Below are 20,501 nucleotides of genomic sequence, written 5' to 3'. Positions count from 1 at the left end.
CTTCCTGATCAATCAGTCTGCAATCAATTTACGCGCACTGGTTCCTGTTTCTCGCAGTACGGATATAGAAACAAGTCTGTAGCATCATCTTGTGGTTGGATCCTCAAGACGGAGTTCCATGCCGTGGTCGAAACCTAATGGAGATAGCTTGATGTGGCCTTTAAATACAGCTTCGTGGCTACCCTTGACTATACGCTCACTGCGTTCTGATCCCCTCATTTCCAACATCCAGGAGATCAAGGCTTTTTTGCAACATAACAGAACGGCGGCGTGAATGACATGCCTCTTCACGCCAGAGACTCCTGGGAAGGGTGAGCTTTGTAGAGCAACTACGATATTTGAGAGGGATTTTTACCTCCCATGCATACGTTCCGTCAGATCTAGGGACAATAGGCTGCTTTTCAACTTCTCTAAAGATGACGCCCACTTTAATGAGCGTCCTTCCTGCATTCGCCAAGCGTCGAAGAGGGGATTGCAACCACGCCTCGCTTAGCGCTCGAGCTATTACAATAAAATCGCTCTTCCTCATGTTGTACTGGTTGCTCATGATTATCCTCACCCCTTCTACCGTCGGCATCGGATGCACAATGAGAAGAACCTCTAATGCATCCCATGCGGCCTGAAATTGTCGTCTTCGAAAGTCGGCCTGTACAGGATCATGGCTACAAATGCATCGCTTAGCAAAATTAGCAACAGGTCAGGACAAAGACACATACTTCATCTCGTCGTGCCATTCTTCTGTGACTGTCAGAACGAAATTGATCTCAGTGGTACAGACTTTATCCAAGGGTCGAGAGGAAAAGTGATAGATCAACCACTGTATTGCTCCAGGTCCGTCGGCGACTGCGACTTCGAGGGTGAGGGTGGAGATCTTCGTAAGATCCAAGGTTGGGACATCTGCGCCGCCGACTGCAGGAATATTAGACAAACTTAAAGTAGGGTAAGGCTTTTACTCACATAGAATGGACGGCTCAGAAAGATACAATTCCTTCAGCGGCTGATGCACGACATTCAGCACCCGTTGAAGATCGTTAAGGTTGTCCATAGTATCCCTCAAGAACAAGCGTCGAATATTGGCTAAGATGAACGGAATCCCATGGTCTGTGCGCTTTACAGCTTTGGTGAAGAAATCTGTCTGAGATAGAGACAAGGATTCCAAAGAGCGCAGGCCCGTTTCAGCTGCATTTGGTGCAACCTGTTCTTCCTCACTCAAGCTGACATCGTAAGCCCTAAACCATCGTAAATTCGGATATGGCTTGACGAAGGTTTGCAGGTCCGCATAATCAAATTCCATTTCCTGCAGAGTCAAGGTGGAAAGATTGTATGACATGAACACACCGCGGAGGCCCGGCGGTATGCATTCATATTCCCCAGAGATGGTCAGATCCCGCACCTCTGTGAGATCTTCGAGTATATGGTGGAATTCGGTATAATCGACTACAGTCCAAGTCTCGATATAGATAGATCGAACGCAAGACTTGATCTGATTATTCGTGGCGCAAAGATGGAAGAACTGCATCGCCCTACTGGGTTCTCTGAGATCTATGGCGCGGTAGAGATAGATACGGGCCCTAGCGCAGCACCGAGAGGCATTGTTCAAAGAGATCAGCGTTGAAAAGTCGTACTGCACCTCATCAATAATGGCGTCGAGGAGCTCCTGGGGTAACGGCGAGGGGACAGGTATGGGCGCTTTACTCTCAAATGAGTCGTCAACAAACACTGAATAACGATAACGCACCAGACATGACTCGTGAGCGCAGGCAAGAGGGATTGTGCTTTTTAGTTGAAGAGGCAGTATCTTCGGCCACCTGAGAATTCGAATACAATGCACCCAGAAGAGGAAGTCTTTTAAGGAAGAGCAAAACGGAAGGTAAATCCTTCGCGGAGGGCTCGTTGCGGTCTTCCGGGTTTCTAAATTTGAGCTAGGCTCTTGAAGAAACAATAATATGGAGATATCTGCTCCGTTTGCCGATGAATATGCTGTTCTACCCCATTAACAATGAAACGAATGTCCAGAAAGGAACAAGGGCACCCTCGCCTCATGTCTTTGGGGGGGGGGGGGGGGCACAAACCAGAGTAAGATGTAAGAATGGTGCCTGTTATACCCTGATCTCCCATCACTCATGGGAAACATTCAACGCTCTCCACCGAATTGCGCGCTTTCCATTATGTCAACAAAAGCTGTTACTGCGTAATAGAAGAACTTACAGGGAGATTCACTTTCACGACCACTAGACTAATGAACCGCATCTCTACAATATCCAAATATAAAGTTGAATAGACGCCATGATCTTCTGGTGCTCCTCTATGTTACAGTGTTCAATGATATTCTGGTGAGCCATAAAAACATTCTAAGAGAGCATCTTGAACACAGAGGTCTCCCGCTATTAAAGATCCGAGTTATCACGAACATGTACCTGCTTGTCCGTATGGGGCCTCGACCTTGGTCCATCCACATTTTTCTGGACCAATGAAATTGTCTGATCCGTCAAATAGGTGGTATGATGGACACCCCTAGCGCAATTATTCTGTAATCGCCTTGTAGCGGAATACTTATGATTAATGAACATTTGGATATCCGAGTCAGAGGTCTTCCTGTAAGCGCCGTTCCCCGATCCCAATGACCTGGAACCTTTTGTATATTTATTCAGGTTTTCCAGAGCTCGGCCCGCAACGCCAAGTGAAGCAAAAGAAAGCGTTCGGCGCTTTGCTTCAGTCAATACATAGGAGGAGAGCACGCCGATGAGACGTATACCGAGTACAGGTGCATTAAAAAGCCCTAGAGCAGTAGTGATAGCATAAGCTTTGTCCGGCACCAGACAGAGAGGAAGAACTTCAAAACGACGCCGCAGGAAAAGCTGTGTATATGTGGCTGTGTCGGACAGCGGAGCTCCGGGCCAATCATTCCGATCATGGTCCATCATTCAATCTTGTTACGTCCTCTCACGACGTGCTCGACACCTATTAGTCCACTATCCAGCTGTTCCAGTCATTCGTCAACTGTGGCAAAATATAGCTCCTAATACAAACGTTCTTTCCCTTTTGGCGCTGTTTATTAGCGTCGTTACACATTGATTCCCAGAATCCAAGGTGCCAACGTTATATCGATTCTTAGGCTTCGAACTGATCCCAGAACTGCTAGATACCTTTTTTTTTTTCTGTGAAAAATGCGGCATGTTCATTCCTTAATATCTTTGCATCGTCAGCTTCTCTCTCGGATGCATCATGTCCGATTTCAGTCATCTGCTCAAGTTCTTATAAATAAGGCCGATCTCCACATCCCCTCACTAGGCACAACTTTTTCATTTCTCTGGCTCCGTGATTCATGCCAATCACATGCATGCGTACATCTGTCTAATCAACAAAAGCTTCATCGAAGTTCTGACATTCCTCTCGACATACGACCCGATCAAGTCGAGTCTTTCGCCGATGGGCTTCAGATACGTTGGTCTGATAACCACGAATCGGAATATACATGGGAATTCCTTAGTCGACATGCATCCCCCCAGAATCTCTCTCGATTCCATGGAGATGTGTTCAAACAAGCATGGAACAACGCGTCCATCACTAAGACCTCCGATCTTTATATATCTTACGAATCTATTAAAACACCGTTGGGGTTATTGGCTGCAATCGATCACATCTGCCGTTACGGACTTATATTCATTGTAAGTGACAGCTGTTCCGAATTTCCTCCCGTCAGATTAACTTTTGGTACCTAGCGTGGAATCCCGAACGGAGAAACAAGCAATGCGACATGTGAGCTACGCAATCTGGCACAGATGTTCAGTGAAATACGAGAAACATTCTACGGCCCATTGTGGGATGTAGTCAATATCGCGAATAGTCACAATATTGCGTATACAAATCTTGATCTCGGCCTCCATATGGATCTCCTGTATGTATCCTCCATCTACATATTGTCTCAACTAATGTCCCCCAGATACTTCCAAAATCCACCTCAATACCAGATACTCCATTGCCTACGAAATCAGGTTGAGGGGGGTGCCTCCTACTTCGTCGATGCGCTCTTTGCGGCAGAGAAACTGAAAGAACAAAATCCATTTCACTTCGACGTGCTCACCTCAACGCTTGTCCCATTCCATTATATCAACGACGGACATCACCTTCACTTTGAGCACCCCACCATCGAGCTATCCAAAGATGGAAAGACCATCGCACAGCTTAACTATTCCCCTCCGTTCCAAGCGCCTCTGCTGCTTTCTACGCCGCCGGCGTTTTTCTCCGCTCTGAGGGAATTCACGCGCTTGCTGAACGATACCAATAATACTTATACATACACCCTTCAAGAGGGAGACGCTGTTCTCTTTGATAATCGCAGGGTACTTCATGCCAGAACTGCATTTCAGGACAAGCCTGGGTTTACGCCGAAGGAAGGGGAACCCAACCGATGGCTAAAGGGCTGCTATATTGAAGCCGATGCAATGTGGGATCGCGGGAGAATATTGCGAAGCCAGGAAGGCGCGACCACACAGTAAAAGCCTTTTAAAGCTGTATCATGCTTAGGGAATGGGAAAGGTACAGTAGATATGAAGAGAAGTCAGACGTATTGCCAAAAGCCGCTGTACCAATTTTTAAACAACAACGATAGTGCTGGATTTTGAACTCGATGAATAACAAATGATACTTGAGGAATGTATACGTTGAGTAAACCTGAATTAATCAAAGTAATTGGGAAGTATTTTTTTGATATGCGAAAGCTAACATGTGATGTGAACACAATTAGCGTACAGTACAAAGGTGGGAATCTGAAGGACGAGCATACGATACAATTTTGATGCTTCTACCTACAGCTTGCTTTTCTCCGATTTCTTGATGTACGCAATACCAGAGCCAAGAGAGATCTGGTAAGCCAGACTTCAGCATCAAATGTAAGTAGAAGGACAGCGATCATTACCTTTCCAGTGGTGACATTCTTGGTTATAAAAGAAATTTCCGTCGTCCCGTGAGGCCCAGGCCCGATCTCCCAAGCATGAGTCTCCAACGCGTCACCCGGCTTCACCGGCGACGTGAACCTCACCCCAAACAGGGTCAACGCATCAGGGTCATTATTAGCTATTGCCTTAATGAGCCCCCCAGCAGCAAATCCATATGTCGACAATCCGTGGAGGATTACTCCTCCGAACCCTGCCGCGTGTCCAATTGAGGGGTCTACACCACGATATGTGAGTACAGGAGAATACGGCGATGGATGCGTCTCACCGACGTGTAGCGGGTTATAGTCCCCACTAAGCCTGAACAAGATGGCCTGTTCCGGTGACGTCTGATCTGTAATTATCCAATCAGGTTTGCGATTTTTTGGGGCGGCCTTTGCTACAGGGGCACTGGCGATGACTTTAGTAAAGCTCGTTCCGTTTGCTTTAGCTCCGAGATTGAACGTGGAACTCTGTTGTTCGTATTGAGTGAGAAGACCTATTGGATCGTGAAATGCAGAGAACGAACATAAAGTCTCGCGTAAGGTACACCATTTGGATCAACGAGCATATTTTCCATAGTTATGACAATGCCACTCTCTACGAACTTTGAGCAGTCATATACCATTCGCAATGTGAAAACTCACTATTTTCCGAGATACCGGTGTATCTCGACGTCCATTTCCAGCCCGGTCCACTCACCAAAGGAAGCTTTTTTAAAACTTCTATGGATTGGCTCCCGTGAAGCTTAAAAAGTTCTCAGAATTTGCATATATGGGATACAAAGACAGTATGATACTGACCATCTTATTTGGATCCATTGGAGGTATACCCGGCGCATGGACACTGCCTTTCGCTCTTGAGGCAAACAAATTGACATCTTGTTCCGCGCCTTTCAAAGCCAAGACGACAGGATATGTTGGTAGGGCAGAGAATTTCGGGTCTGTTATTAGTAATTATCTGAGTTTGTGGTTGTAAGTGCGAACTTTGGGACACGGACCGAGTTCTGTGATACCAACAACAGTCTATAAGGATGCCTCAAGGTAAAATATGCCGCACCATAGATGTAAGAGAAATCATCACTTTTCGCCCCTACACCCACTGCATACGTCAGTAGGTCCCGCTTGTTCCATGCAACCTAATAAGATTGAGTTGGAAAATTTCACACATGCCTCGCAAATATCGCACCTCTCGATCAGGTAGTGAGAATCCTACAGCCTTTGCTAAATCGTAGGGCATTTCGAAGACCAAGCGGAAACGAAGGTGGTGTGCTGAGGTCAATTGCCCATGGCCTATATATAGTCAACCGGTTATGTTTCCGGGATAGCCGGTGTAGCGCGATCGGGCGGGTATTCAGTCAGCTTGAATCACAAGACCAGTGGCCACAGGGGTACTGACCGTTAGAATCGCAAGGTTGGACTCATGAGGGCAAAAAAAAAGGATTATCTGTGATAAATGCGAAATGGGGGTTAACTGTCACTAACAACGAAATGTATAGGCTTTTATACAACGAAATTCCGTCAGAAATCAACGAACACGGAAGTAAATCTATACTCCAACCAAAGCGACCGACTGTCAGTGCCATATAAAGCTCTAAATCTCACTAGCTCGTGATAATGTATATAGAGAGAAAATTTCCCATTTCTGGAGGCTCACAGCATTTATTGAGCACCCCCTGTAGTATTTTGATCAGATATTCACAGAAGTGTAACACCCCGTGGAAGATCTGGTAGAAGTACTACAGTACACCGACTAAAATTACCACCATCAACCGACGGCTGGATTGCACGGGTCAAGCTATGAATAAGCGCATTTGCACGTGAACGATCTGCAACGAGGTCATGGTTTAGATTCGCAGACTTACGCTCTCCTCCAGTCTTCAATTCTGTTTGTAATAGCTTGGGAAGCGGAACCCAGTGTTAATATGAAATAAGAAGCGGCCTAACAGACTTCTGAAAAAGCGATGTAGGGCGTGGTGTATAAACATTCCCAGACTCGCATCCATCAATCATGATGTCGTGCGCGGCAAGTCAGCGTCGCTTGGTGGGATAATTGACGATTGAGCCAGTGAACCTACGTGAAAAGTCAATCTGTATGAATTTTTCAGTGTTGAAAAGATCCAAGTAGACACAGTTATGCCAGAAAGCTTAGGAACGAGGAAAGCCGGCAAAAAATTTGGGACATAGGAAGAAGGCGCAGAAGATGCGGACTTGAAAGAAATAAATATTGTAACTTCCTTCGAAGTTGTTGTCGCGTCGATGTCTAGAAGGGCCTGGTATTAGAAAGCTGATGATTCAGGAGCCTGATGATCGCAGATTCGGTAAGAAGAAAACGGTAAACGCAAGTCACCTCGGCCTCGGCTTCACAACCCTCTGAAAGACCACGTCCCATTTAATGCATGCCAAGATTTCTCATTAAAGCGCTCATCGTCAAGGCTTCCAATTAGGGGATAACGGTATGGAGAAGATTCAAGCGGTCTTATGAGGGATTTTTACCGCGAAGATCCGGAGTGTTATCCAGCTACTTCTTAGTAGAGAACCAACAGACTTGCACTAGTCTGATGCCCGCGGATGAATCATCTAAATAGACCGTGTGTGTTCTCGGCGTCCGACGGGGTTTTTAGAAAGGCAACGACGGTGTTTGAAGTGATGTTTGGAGAGCGGGCTTAGTGAAAAAGTAGGGGTCATTTAGGATGGTACGACACCTTTAGGAAGACCATTCAGTTTCGGCCAGCACATTGAAAGGAAGCGGTAGGTGTCAAAGCGGTCGAGGCAATATAAATGAAGTCCTCCATCCTATATCCAAGAGAACGGAAACACTGGTAGTAGACCAGAAACTTGACGAGAAAAACGAGTTTTGGACACAGGCCATTATGAGGAAAGTTCAGAGCTCATCTAACAAAGTCAAGGGCATACTTTACTCGAGGAATCTTTCAAAGCACATCTTCACGAAAGTTTCCGGAAACAAATGACCGCGGGAGTTCAGAATCAAAGATCTCACGAGTCAGCGATCGCAGCGACCTCAGGAAGGCTCAAGATTAATGAATGTGGCACCGTCCTACTAGAAGTCAGAACTAGCAGCACGAGCTTTTCGGTACTTCTGTTCTTCACAATCTTCCTTGAGCCTGTTTGGAATTTACAAGTTTGACGCGTTACCCAGTCGCGGTGGTCGCAGGAATTGAGTTCAAGACTCCGCCTGATCGGTCCGACTGACCGATGTGGCAATGGCAGTGCCGCCGAGTTCGACTTCGCCGCCAACACATCACAAGGTGAAGTTGAATTCCGCATTGCAGGCAGGACCCTCTACTGCGACTACTGGCGAGGATTATCCTTACTCTCAGAAAGACGGCGAAGTCTCGGTCCTTCTTTTGCTGAACAGGGTTACTATACCGACAGTTTTCATGTGTTTCACTCAGACCCACGAAAAACGCCACGAGTCTTTTATTTTCATGCTGTGGGAAGCCGACGGTCTCTCACTGAAATCATCTGCGTTCTAGCCACATCTTTTATTTGCTCTAAGCGCTTTGTAACCCACTGCTGTGTTTAACCGCGTTTTCGGACGCCGGCCCACAATTGCAGTATTCAATGCAATGAGTCCGGAGACCAAGTTGCGCCTTAAAACTGTGAATTTTTTAGTCGCACTCTTTCATGCGGATTCTTTTCCTTCTTGACCTACCCATTGATTATCCAAGGCCATCATACCACCGCACGAAATTGAACTTTACGTTCCTATTGATCAAAGATGCTCTCTGGGTCCATAACGCATATGGTCATTACAGCTTTTTGCAACCGGCCTGTTCACAGAAGTACTATTCTCCTTCCCTTGCTCGTACTGGAGACCCGGAGCCGAAAGCGAAGCCGAGGAAAGCCAGGGGCGTAGGTGTCATTAACCGATGCTAATGGAATCTGATACACTACCCAACTACAGATTGTAGCCTAGGACAGCTCAGGGATCTTCCCGGAATTCTAATGAAAGAAGGCGTGGTCGGGGGGGAGGGGGGGGGGGGGGGGGGGGGGCTGTCTTCGTTCTTCCTCACAAGCATGAAGACTGTATGGAGCAAAGTCACAGTTGCCGTCATCTAGATTATCTCCAGGGACTTATCTCCAAGCACCCTCTCGCGGCCTCCTGAGTCGCTGTGGTGTTTCTGGTATGTTTTCTTCTTCCATCACTCTATAGGTCGGAGATTGCCTCAGCGAAGAAACGCAGCATACATCCCCCCTTTGTTCATCGTCATCTGACCTTGATGTACTTTTTTCTGACGTCTATACCTCAGATAGTCGCACTCAATCAGACCGAATCTCCTCTTTGTAATAATGCTGCCAAATTATACGAGACCACCTGATGACCGAGTGCCATCTTCCCTATCCAGCTTCACTATATCTGTTTGATCCGCTTGAGGCGGCGTTCTGTATGCGTAGTTCCAACTCTGTGTACATAGTTGCGTCGTAGCGAAGCGGCTTTCAGGCCCAGAATCCACTAGCTGAGGATCCCACGTTCAAAACCAATTTCCCAGTCCGGAGATGAAGATGACAATAGCGAAAGGTACCATCTGTCATCATGAAAGAAAAGATTTACTTCGTAAATGGATCGCTGCGTCTTATTCAGTAAGGCTCCAAACCTGGAAACTAGCTCTGGAACCTTTCCTTACGACGTATCTCCTCCCGCATGCTCAGTAATAAATTTCCGGATCCCTCGCTCTTTACTGTTTGCTTGCATCGCGACAGGACTTCGAGCATTTTTCAACGATTTGGAATAACTTGGTTGCAATATTGCACATAGTATAGTATGCCATTAAAATATCTAACCGCTTTGACGTAGACGAGAATGGCGGAACCCTCTGAATTTTACCGAAGTCTCAGGGAGAACGATGTGCGACCAAGTTGGTGGTACCTTCCTCTTCGTTTTGACCCCGTGGCAATGAGTAAAAATTTCCTCCACCCTCCGGACGCCAACCCAATGGACCAGCATGTCCCGGGAGTTTGGGATTTCTAATTTCAGGCGACAGGTTTTCGATGTATCGTTAGGCCACCGAATTCATTGCCCTGATAGGCTAGGCTACGACATACGATTCGCTATCGTACAGGGGCATAATTTGAACAAATTGCGGAGAGGAATCGCTGGCAGCATGCATGATGGAAGGCCAGGCATCATCCGTATGCATGGTGCAGTTGTGTATTCAATTCAAATAATAACTCAACGGGCGTGCTTTTCCAGACAGACGTAATCCTGATACCGCGACACTCTGAGAAACATCCACAGGGTGACCGAGCTTCCCGCGACTGGACGATTCCAGTGTTCGACACAGCAGTCTGCAGGGTAATTCAGGGGGGGACTCCTTTTTGTGATAAGTAAATCAAAGGCGGGGCCGCTGGTTGCTCACCTAAGTAACACCTAACGACGCTCGAGTTGACCTGATGAAGCCGTCGGAAATAGTTTCAAGGACTAGAAATGACGATTGTGTCGTGGGAGTGGTAGAATACTCCTTACGTCAATCAGCACCTCGTCGCCTTCAATGGTCAACAGAATAGATGCTGGACTTGCCGCCGAGAGGAAAAGCCGCCGAGAACAACGAGATCACATTGAGTCGCGTTCTGGACCGAGAGAAACTGCATCAAAATGACGTCGTAAATGCATATGAGCATGCGGAAAGAGATTGAGAAGGAATGGTAATATCAAGACAGCGTTGGTAACCCGTCATGGTATATGATATCCAGTGGGTACCTGAATTGACCCGTATGGTAATTTTGGGCGGCTACAGTCAGACTACACGTCGTCAGTGAGAATATCGGAGGTATTTTTGAGGGCATCTCCAGCATGGGCGCGGAACGTTTCTACTCAGGATCACCGTAGACCAAAAAAGCACTTTCCTTCTAGGAGACTGCGGTCTGATCTTTATGACCTGCTACACTGCTGATGGCACGAACACGTATTCACTCAGGCGATTGTCCTGCGATAAACAGTGCTAAACTCCAAAATAGACTAGCGGAGGACAAAAACCAGCACGGTAATCACCAGAACATAAAGCTTCCGGTGACTTTGTAAGGACAACTGAATACCGGATCTCCTCAGATCCCGGTGGTCCTGAAGAGACCGGGTTCAATGCTGATCAATAATAAGGGGGGATCGAATGATGGAGAAAAACGTTCTCTGCGTCTATGAAAAGCAGGGCCTTGAGGAAGTGACCGGCTCGAAAGAAAGAACCGACTATTGCCTGTCAAACGCATGCCGTCAGGATTCATAAAATCCAAAATAGACAGCTGTGATTTCCTTTTCTGCCACAGGGTCCCGGCCGTGGCATCGCAGCAAAGTGTTTGAGCGGTAATCTCCAGCTTAATGCCTTGCGCGTGTGCCAAGGACCTTGGTAAGGCCGCAAATGCATCAACTGCGCTGAATGACGGAGTTGACGGAAAACATAAAACAAGAGCTCCATATAGCGTTGCCTGGCTACGACCACACTACGACCTTCAGTCCTTCGGGGAATTTTAATATCCCGATCCGGTCTTCACCGGTGAATTTGCGGTAATTACTACAAATCCTATTTCTGTGTTGTAGAATCGACGAGTATTGGACCTTTTACACGCTCCTTTCTCATGTTTGAAAACACTCACAAATGTACTTTCGGATCCATGCAGTTGCCGTTGAAATCCACCGCTGTCTGATTCAAATTTTCCCGTCAAAAGTCCTCTCATGTGCCCAACGGAGGAAACGGACATTCCCCCTAAGATCTTTGACAAAGCCGTTGATAACAAATTTATGATTCACGCTCAATAGTCGTGATGACCGTTTTCGTCTTGCGGAATATTTTCGCTATCAATTCATTGAAGCGGGACTCACGGCCATTATTGCCGTTTTGCAAATTTATAGGTAGCTCCTCGCATACGTACAACGCCGAGTAGATCTTTTATTGGAATTTGATTTGGCGCCGGCTACTATAGCGATCTGTTAAAATGAGATCATATTTAGTGAGTTACGATAAAATGGACCCGCAGAAAATCCTTCAAAACTGTCATCGAGTTCACCTACCATGCCTTTTATCATGCCAGCCGCAGTTATAGGCACCGGCAATCTCTCAAGGCGTGTCACCGAGGTTTGTCGTCATGTTTCAACCTAGGTACTGAATGGTTTATTGACAACACACCAAAAATGTAGCAACTTCTTGTACGCGGGGCGTACGTCGTTGTTATCGCATCTTCACGGAAAGACTCTTCCTCGACCCAGGAAGAGATACCCAGAGGCTCCATCGTCACCCGCCTGGACTATAGGGACAAGCGCAGTCTAATTTCAGCATTCACCACCTACGGCGTGGAAATCGTAGTCAGTTGTCTTCATGGTGGCGCTCTTGACCTCCAACCCGGGATCGGGGATGCTGCAAAGCAGGCCGGAGTAAAGCTTTTTATTCCTAACGATTTCGGCTTTCCGCTCCCAGGGTACACGCAAAGCACATCTGTGGTCCGAGAAGGTTACGCCCGTGAGTTCTCTCCCCACGCCGGTGTGACCGTGGGTCAAAGACAGTTTACTTTTCATTCATCGTGCAGAACATTTGGCCAGAATAGGCCTGCCGACGACACGAGTATTGGTGCTTAATTTTCTTTATGGCGTTATCGATATCCGCTGATGCCGATGAAACAATCGCAGATTGGAATATGTGCTGAGGGTCTTCCCTGGCTTGTGGCATCCTCCTCTGCACCGGGAAAAGTTTCAATTGTGGGATCGGGAAATGCCCAGGTGTCCTTCACGTCAATCATTGACATTGCAGGTGTGTGGACATCCCCCTTTCTTTCCGTGAAGCGCCGACACACTTTCATGTAGGCTTCATCGGGCATGTGCTAACGTCGTATTCGATCCCGCAACTAACGAATCAGGTGTTCCGATTGGAGGGACAATCGGCCACACTTCGTGAAATCGCCGCAACGTATGGGAAAGAAGCAGTACAGGTCGATTCAGTTGACGATCCGTATGCGACATATATGCAAAAGCAGATAGATCTTGGGCACGGTCGTTGCGGACATGAAGCGCGCAACTCAAGGATGTCACCAGAAGAAGCTGACTTGATAATAGGTTCTTCCAAGGCGTGGTGGGCAGGACATGTATGGAGGAATGTCAGAGGTGCCTTACCCGGATTCTGACAGTATTTTCAAGGACCACGAGGTACTTATGACGATTATTTATTACACACCTAATCATTCCTGTAAACGAAGCAATGTTTATTTAGCAACCGTTATCGGGACTCGTAGAGGACATACAACAGAGTAGTTTTAATACACGGTCCGACTATCCGGAAATCAACCGCCACATATGATCGTTCGCCACACCATTCGGACGCGGACGCCCCCAGAACCAGTGGAAGCGAAGTTGATTAAAGTCATTTTTTCTACCTGCCGGTTCCCGGAGCTATCATGAGGCGCTACGTGATATGAATGCACGCTAACCAGTAATGAACTTACATGGATAGGTAAGGCAAGCACTACATGAATAGCCTTCGTGTACAAACACGAGACTCAATATAAAACGGCCATCTCGGCGGAGACAATCCCCAATCCTACCGCCGTCATGACTAAGATAGGGAGCAGATTCCAAAAGGCAAACTCTCTCTGCTTGATATGAATATCCTTTTGCCCTAATATCGTCGTCCACAACAGACCAGCCAAACTGGCCGAAAAAGTGAAGCTAACTGCACCGATGTTGCTGGCAACTGCTAGCGCGATTCCCGCTGCGCGGGTACTGTCTGGAGGGAGGTCCGCAGCACGAACGACCTTTGTTAGAAGTATGGTTGCCCCAATGTTCGTTCCTGAGCAATTGCATAGTATAACTCCCAGGACACCAACGAGCCAGATGGAGGAATGGATGGAACGGTGAGAGGCACGAACAAGCCAGTTTGCAAAAACTTCTATCCAGCCTTGATGTTGAAGAGCTTCAATAAGGATGAATTGGGAAAAGGCGAAAGGTACAAGCCCGAAAGGCAAACGCGGTAGGGCTGTGAAGAAGGTTGGGAAATGGGCCGCGAGTCTTCGATGGGTGGCGTGGAAGCGGGGTCGCTGACTTGCGAATTGCTCCAACCGGGGCTCCTCAAGCTTGGGGCTATGGGTATTTTGGGTCTCGATGTATGACTCGGACGATGGAACGGTATCTTCCCTGCGGCTACCATCCAAGTTTGGGCTATTTATCAGAGTAGGATCCCCGGAAGTGAATGTGTTATTACGTTCGACATTTCCGGTTTCGCTAGACTTTGACATAGCGCGCCTAAGTTCCGACAGCATCGGGTCAGCATCAACATCCTCCACTGGCTGTGCACCTGATAATCCTGATTTCTGTGTGTCTCCGGAAAGCCTGCACTTTCTAACGGACCGGATATGATCCCATACAAAGTCGAATATAAGTTTGACGCCTGCGAACGGGAGACTAATTTTCCATACATCAATGTGGAAGAAACTGACGACAATGATGATGATAAGGCATGATCCCAGAATCAAACTCCCCGCGAGCGCCCCAAAGGGGTCACGTAAAACTCCGCGAACGTTAAGGTGGCCAATAGTTGGTAATTTTCGGGGAACGTGCCTAGCGTTCCTGAACTGGAATGCCAAGGCAATGAAGCAGAAGACACTGCAGCCCAAGAACGGCAGTATAGTATATACTGTGAAGGCTGCGTTGATGATGTTGAAGCCCTCGCAAATAACGACGTTGGTTGGGTTACCGACGAATAAGACCATGCTCGCTGTATTGGCTGCAGCGAACTCGGATATGAGCCATGGCATAGGTTCCAACCCGGTAGCTGTTGTATAATACACCAAGAAGACGGTGCCGGAAAGAATGACGGGGTCGTTGCCCACGATAACACTCGTGAGCGTGAGCATTATGTAAAAGTAAAAGAAAAGCTTCCAGCCACTGGATCCGCCTTTGTTACTGACCCAAAACGCAGCGGCTTGAAGAAGTCCTGATATGTCGAGCGTAATGGCCATGTAGGCAAGGGAGAAGAACAGAATAAGGATGTTGTACGGCTTGACGCCATCTGGAGATTATATCAAGAAAAATCTGAAAGACAAGAGAACAAGCAAGCTCTTCTTACCAGTTCCAACGATTCCATCGCGAATCTGAGAAACGTCAACATTACAATGCATATTCCGCGAATTGCGTGCACACACACACACCTGTGTTGCCCCCAGACACTGAGATGCCCATAGGATTGCGATAGCAAGGATGGGCGCAGTGGCGAGATTTATGGGAATTTTTCTGCGACCAAGATAAGGTATACGAAGGGTGAACGAGACGGGGTATATCACAAAGGTGATAGAAAGGATAAAGAATATCAAGGTGACGATGGAGAATCGAGTAATCATGATCGATGTAGCCGACGATTCTTGCTAAGAACCATCAACGTCTTCAATGTTTTAACGTCAACAACCGACGAATATATAGTACTGTCAAGAAAGCTTCAAGAGGGAGACTTTTGCCTATGCAGTGGTCCAGGTAAGAGTTGCTGAAATTTGTATCGCCTTGACAAGGCACCCACCTGGCTCCACGGGGGCAGTAGCTTCGTTCTCACCTCGATCCTTACAGCAATTCGCGTAAGACAATCTTGCACGGTGATCGTCAAGGTCAAGGATGCAATGCTTGAGGTAATGCGCACTGTTGGACCGATAAATACGACAGCCGGGGGACGGAGACTTTCTGAGACATGTTAGTAAAAGATCCACGGCAATTGGTCATATCTTACTTTTCTGACTGGTACATGGGCCTTCTACAGCGTCGACATCACCCCCGAGCACCTGCAGCGACGACGAGATAAAGATCAGACCATTTTCAAAGTCAGGGACTCATGGTTGATGCCGGCTGTCCGCCGCCGCAACAGGGCGCTTATCACTCACCATCTCCATGAAAAGATGGCAGGTGGGCTCGTACCATCCTGAACCGTAACAGTCATTGACGTTGAGGTAGTGTCTAGCTGACTGAGGCTACTCTTACATCAATGTCGTCTCTTCGCCGGCGTATACGGCCAGCTAGCCATGATTTTGTGCTAAGAAGGCCCCCACCTTCCCACCGGCACTCAGGGCCCTCTGCTCCTTGGTGGGTAACATCCATTTTTCATGCTCTACGCTTCAAACTGACCCTGTGAAGGCCTTGGATCAATCTCAATGATGGTATGTTATTGTTACCGAGAATTTGTTGCAATGATTGAGAAACTCAGACTTGTTTACAGAGGTCGACGACGAACAGCTCAAATCAGAAGCACCCCCCATTCCGGAGCTGTGCAACCATGTCGACTGCAACGGCTGTTGGAAAGGCTATCCTCAGTCACGTTTCCCGAACTGGACACCTTCTCAAGTCAGACGCAGTCGGATACTTTATGCCATTAAAGAATACGACCGGACCATCCCATGCACGATTCATCATGTCGACGTTGACGACCGCGGCTTTTTTATGGACTCAGGGAAGAAAGAGGCTACAGAGCAAACGAAGGATGACTTCTGGGAGCATCTTATTCACCACCACGTACGTGCCCTACTCTCGAGCGTATGTTTCATCTGACGCTCACTCAGAGGCCGACGAACACGCGTGTCCGGGCGCTCTTTGTTGAAAACATGTCAGGGCCAGTGCTACAAATGCTTGGCGCAAAGTTCGCTCGGGTCCTGTCCATTCAATCGCTTGACTAACCGGCGCATATTTTTAGATACAACATAGAACCGTTCTTCTTCTCATCATCACTATCATGGATACCATCGCGCTTCCAGGAAGAAGTGAGACCGGGAAGGGGAGACCGTAAGCTCAGCTACCATCCATGCAATCCCACAGTTGCTCAGCAACTATGGGCAGATATTACTATTACATTAACGTTTCTCAAAACCATGGATGCAATCGTCGCGAGCGATTCTACTTCGTCAGCAGCTAGTGAAGACACTCTCGCTCGTGAGCATTGCTCCCGCGATTCGATTCATTGATTGAATGACACTTTTGAGCAGGTGAGCAAGTAATCAACACCCAAGCCCCTTTGGTCCTGCGGTCCGGTAAGTATTGTATAGCAACATGTCGGTCTTAGTTTATTTGTCCTTCTCAGGCGATGGCTGCTCCCTGGTACTCGATCTACTTGCAGTTCATCTCATTCGAAACGTAGAAGGCAATACCCTCATATCATACCATAATTCTGACCGCGAGGCAACATCTGCCCCATATCTTCACGAACGTATACGCTTTGCAGGTAACTCCCCGGACATCGAGTTTGTCGCTCTTCGGCTCACAATTCCCTAGGCCAAAGTGTCTATTGGCAAAATATATTTCAACGGTCTTCGGACCCTACATTCGTCCTCCTGACGTTCATATGGCACGCCGTGTATGCTTGGGACGAAGCGCTTGAGGCTTTGTATGCGCACATATGTTGGCTAGTGCGTTGTCTTCCCATTGATATCCGACGCCGGTTTCTCACCTTCCACCAGGAAATTAGTGTCTTAGAACCCTCAAATATCTTTCTCACACGTGAACTACACATTATACGTGCGCATCATTTGCACTATTCTTCTTTATTGGAAGATATGAAGAAGGCCGTTACATTCACACGCGATACCCCGAATCCGGCTATGGACAATGTACCCGAAGAGGAAAAACAGTTTAGTCGGACACTGTTGGAGAAGGAATGTCGAAACCTGCTTTCGGAAATCGGCCGACTAGAAATGAGTCGACGGATGCAGGATAAGCGACTTAAAAATGTCATGAATCTAGTAAGTAGTGGGGCGTCTATCGGTTGCAGTTGCCCTAGTTGATCGGACTTGCTACTAGGTGTTCAGCAGTGTCAATATTAACGATAGCAAACGTATGAAGGAGTTAACGGAGGCTGCTGTAAGGGACAGTGCGGCGGTATGTCTTTTCCTTTGGTCGGCTAGTGTCGATGACTTATTCCATGAAGATGAAACAAATAGCATATCTCACTATGATCTTCCTCCCCTCTTCGTTCGTCGCTGTATGTGTTCTGGACCGTGCTTGCGCAGATACTAATGACTATCATTCTAGGGCATTTTTGGAATGAATGTCCGAGAGATCACCGGCACCCCCCAAATGAATGGGAGTCTACCATACTACTTTATAACGGCTGCTCCCCTCACGTTCTTGACGATATGGATCGTGATGGCTTTCCAGAGCAAATATCTCATTGACTCTTCAGCCACATTTTGGATGCGCCTTGTGTGGCCGTGGCTGCTGTACAAGAAGGTGTTTATGACCCAGAAGAAGAAGGAGAAGGAGGATGTATCGTTGGATACATTTAGGGACCTTGGGGCGAAATGACTGTCAGTTAGGTAGTGAAGCGTGCGTGTTCATCAAAAGTATATCGTACGACATCCCATGTATACCATATTTTGGTACTATTACCTTCTTGTTTACGGACACCACTGTTTATATATACCTACAGTCGTATCGCTTTAGAATCACAAACGTGAAGAAAAACGGGGTCATTCACAAGGGTATAACAAGATGGCAAAAAACAATTGGTATGAGGTACAATTAGGAGAGTAGAATGGAGAGGGGCATAAATCAAGTAGTCATCGATTATTTTCGCGCCCAACGCATATTCTTCATTGCCGACGGTAGGTATGGTTTTCCTGTTAATACATCCTACAGGTGCAAACTAGATTGACAAGATTTTGGCGCAAGTGAGCTCAACTTTACTCGTAGGCAACGAGACTCGGAGATTTATAATTGGCACAATGAGGGAACAATATGATTGATTGAAGGAACAAAACCAGAAACAAAAACAAAAAACTGAGAGAGACAATAAATAGCATATAAGGTGATACAATTGGGAATAGTTGAAATATAAATGTGATTGGAGGAGAAATAAAATGTCTCTGTAGTCATTTTCGCGTCCTCGATGCTACTCCGATCGATTCTTCGTCAAAGGCAAAGTCGAAGGGCCCCATCCACTCTGGAAGCGCCTCTTCGAATTTGAAAGACGCGAACTTGAATGATTCTGAGTCGGGGGATGGAACTCGTGTTCCAAAGAGATCCTTGCAGATGTCTGCGATATCAGCGTCGGTGGCGGCAGAGTAGTTGGCCAAGGCGGATGTAGAGGCTTCGGACCCCTGCTCGTTGAATACGCCGCTCGTTGTCATAGCCGTCTGTCGAGCCGGAAGGGGTTGATAGGGACGATCGAGGAGGGAGAAGAGCGACAACGATGCCTCGATAGTTGTTGGGGACAGTCCTTCAAGAGGGAAGCCGGCCCTGGCTGCGGGGTAAACTTCTTTGGCTTGTGGGAGTGTCGGCATCTCCATGTTCCAGTCCAACGAACAGGAATCATCCATGACTTTAGACGAAGAAGGAGTAGCAGGATATTTCGAAGGGGAAGGAGAAGGGGAGACGGTGGAAGGGGAGGTGATGGTAGTGGCTCGAATGGTGCGTCGAGTGGCGGCCAATGTTGAGATCTTTTTGACGTACAGAGGACCAGTCCGCTTCTCCTTCGCCTCCTTGATAACATCCTGAGGTTTGCGGTACTTCTTGGGCACGTAATTATGATGTCTCTTGCGATGGCGGAGAAGTGAGCCTTTGTTAGCAGTCGTGACAACACAGTTCGGACAGCGGTATGGTTTAAGGCCAAGACTTGGGAGGATAAAATGTCAGGATGCCGTTAGGGACTAGGCTGTTCATATGCACTCACTGCTGGCTGTTCATATGACTCTCCAGATTGGCAGCCTGGTTGAAGAAGCGGCTGCAACGTGGGCACTGATACCTACCCCTGCGAATTAGATCGTTAGTCGTCACGTACTCCGGTAGCGATAGAGTACCCACTTTGTGTAGTGAGCTTTAAGATGACGATTCAGATCGCTCTTATGCACGAACAGCTGATTGCAGTTCCCGAAGGTGCAGCGGAACAAGTCTGGCCGCTGGAAAAAGACCAACGAGGGATTACATCAGCGAGGAGACAATAGGTGGGCCATATGAGGAAAACACACAATGTCCAAGTTCATGGATGAGGAACTCATAGTACGACAGAGGGGGGGAGGAGGGAGATAGACTGAGAGGACGGGAAAACCTGGGAGGAAGCCCGGGGGATGATGAAAACCATGGCGGATTCCCCTCCTTATAACGGATTTCGCGAGTTGGGTGAATTGGTTGGCGGGATTTACCTTGTATAGAGAGAGTTGCCCAACGGAGGAATGTAGCGGGACAAGCCCGTCTGGCTGAGGCAAGCAAATGTCTGTTATGGCTATAGGGCATAGGCAATCCGAAGGAATAACCTGATTAGCGATTTATGAGGCGGTGCTATGTGCATCGAGTGGCTCGAGTGGCCATAGCAATTCAGGGGTCGCTATGGGTACACAATTGTGGTCATAGCGTTGGAGGACAGAATTGATGGAAGCGAAGAGCTGCCTTGCCATCATATTATTCGTGGAGGAGCGAGATAATTCATCTCAGTTGGCTAGTAATACTAGTCAAGATGAATATGTGCAGTAATCTGCAACTGTAATCAGTATAGTCTTTTGGCTATATATAAAAATAGTAGTCTGCTGAGACGACTTACGCATTGCGATGAATAAAGTGCACCTGCGTGTGTACATCTTGTGCTGCTAAATAATTGACACAGATATA

The 20,501-nt window shown here is 47.4% G+C and overlaps 7 protein-coding genes across 7 annotated transcripts; 3 read left to right on the top strand and 4 right to left on the bottom strand.

Annotated features, from left to right (window-relative positions):
* Positions 1–111: 111 nt before the first annotated feature.
* BT62DRAFT_933046 (uncharacterized protein) lies at positions 112–2,050 on the bottom strand. The gene is made up of 5 exons (XM_043186481.1): positions 1,739–2,050; positions 958–1,689; positions 717–909; positions 356–662; positions 112–302 (listed from the first exon to the last, which is right to left on the bottom strand). The coding sequence occupies exons 1-5, from the start codon at positions 1,743–1,745 to the stop codon at positions 288–290; spliced, it is 1,254 nt and encodes a 417-aa protein (XP_043038735.1). The 5' UTR covers positions 1,746–2,050; the 3' UTR covers positions 112–287.
* A 945-nt stretch (positions 2,051–2,995) lies between these two features.
* Positions 2,996–4,657, top strand: BT62DRAFT_1076925 (Clavaminate synthase-like protein). Its single transcript, XM_043179259.1, has 4 exons — positions 2,996–3,090; positions 3,143–3,668; positions 3,723–3,898; positions 3,944–4,657. The coding sequence occupies exons 2-4, from the start codon at positions 3,168–3,170 to the stop codon at positions 4,497–4,499; spliced, it is 1,233 nt and encodes a 410-aa protein (XP_043038734.1). The 5' UTR covers positions 2,996–3,090; positions 3,143–3,167; the 3' UTR covers positions 4,500–4,657.
* Positions 4,418–6,389, bottom strand: BT62DRAFT_1076924 (peroxisomal dehydratase). The gene is made up of 8 exons (XM_043179258.1): positions 6,123–6,389; positions 5,994–6,072; positions 5,935–5,940; positions 5,738–5,877; positions 5,582–5,681; positions 5,464–5,534; positions 4,919–5,407; positions 4,418–4,865 (listed from the first exon to the last, which is right to left on the bottom strand). The coding sequence occupies exons 1-8, from the start codon at positions 6,171–6,173 to the stop codon at positions 4,809–4,811; spliced, it is 993 nt and encodes a 330-aa protein (XP_043038733.1). The 5' UTR covers positions 6,174–6,389; the 3' UTR covers positions 4,418–4,808.
* A 5,529-nt stretch (positions 6,390–11,918) lies between these two features.
* Positions 11,919–13,218, top strand: BT62DRAFT_994776 (uncharacterized protein). The gene is made up of 5 exons (XM_043190481.1): positions 11,919–12,021; positions 12,084–12,402; positions 12,470–12,510; positions 12,570–12,690; positions 12,744–13,218. The coding sequence occupies exons 1-5, from the start codon at positions 11,959–11,961 to the stop codon at positions 13,058–13,060; spliced, it is 861 nt and encodes a 286-aa protein (XP_043038732.1). The 5' UTR covers positions 11,919–11,958; the 3' UTR covers positions 13,061–13,218.
* BT62DRAFT_933041 (uncharacterized protein) lies at positions 13,200–15,727 on the bottom strand. Its single transcript, XM_043186480.1, has 6 exons — positions 15,667–15,727; positions 15,442–15,599; positions 15,080–15,382; positions 14,998–15,022; positions 13,379–14,940; positions 13,200–13,325 (listed from the first exon to the last, which is right to left on the bottom strand). Exons 3-5 carry the CDS (start codon positions 15,266–15,268, stop codon positions 13,433–13,435), a joined length of 1,722 nt encoding a protein of 573 aa, XP_043038731.1. The 5' UTR covers positions 15,269–15,382; positions 15,442–15,599; positions 15,667–15,727; the 3' UTR covers positions 13,200–13,325; positions 13,379–13,432.
* A 170-nt stretch (positions 15,728–15,897) lies between these two features.
* Positions 15,898–18,203, top strand: BT62DRAFT_897935 (uncharacterized protein; the record flags this gene model as incomplete). The annotated part of the gene is made up of 13 exons (XM_043183315.1): positions 15,898–15,995; positions 16,047–16,069; positions 16,129–16,421; positions 16,469–16,545; positions 16,600–16,688; positions 16,743–16,835; positions 16,886–16,933; positions 16,984–17,124; positions 17,175–17,308; positions 17,360–17,641; positions 17,700–17,777; positions 17,827–17,880; positions 17,931–18,203. The coding sequence occupies 13 exons, from the start codon at positions 15,898–15,900 to the stop codon at positions 18,201–18,203; spliced, it is 1,683 nt and encodes a 560-aa protein (XP_043038730.1).
* Positions 18,204–18,769: 566 nt separating this feature from the next.
* Positions 18,770–19,879, bottom strand: BT62DRAFT_920508 (uncharacterized protein; the record flags this gene model as incomplete). The annotated part of the gene is made up of 4 exons (XM_043184224.1): positions 18,770–19,511; positions 19,570–19,647; positions 19,701–19,795; positions 19,865–19,879. 4 exons carry the CDS (start codon positions 19,877–19,879, stop codon positions 18,770–18,772), a joined length of 930 nt encoding a protein of 309 aa, XP_043038729.1.
* Between the last annotated feature and the right edge of the window lie 622 nt (positions 19,880–20,501).

This window comes from Guyanagaster necrorhizus, assembly GCF_019112545.1.
Source record: "Guyanagaster necrorhizus MCA 3950 unplaced genomic scaffold BT62scaffold_15, whole genome shotgun sequence".
Lineage (NCBI taxonomy): Eukaryota > Fungi > Basidiomycota > Agaricomycetes > Agaricales > Physalacriaceae > Guyanagaster > Guyanagaster necrorhizus.
Note: the sequence above shows the minus strand (reverse complement) of the source record. Positions and strands in the feature narration are given on the sequence as shown.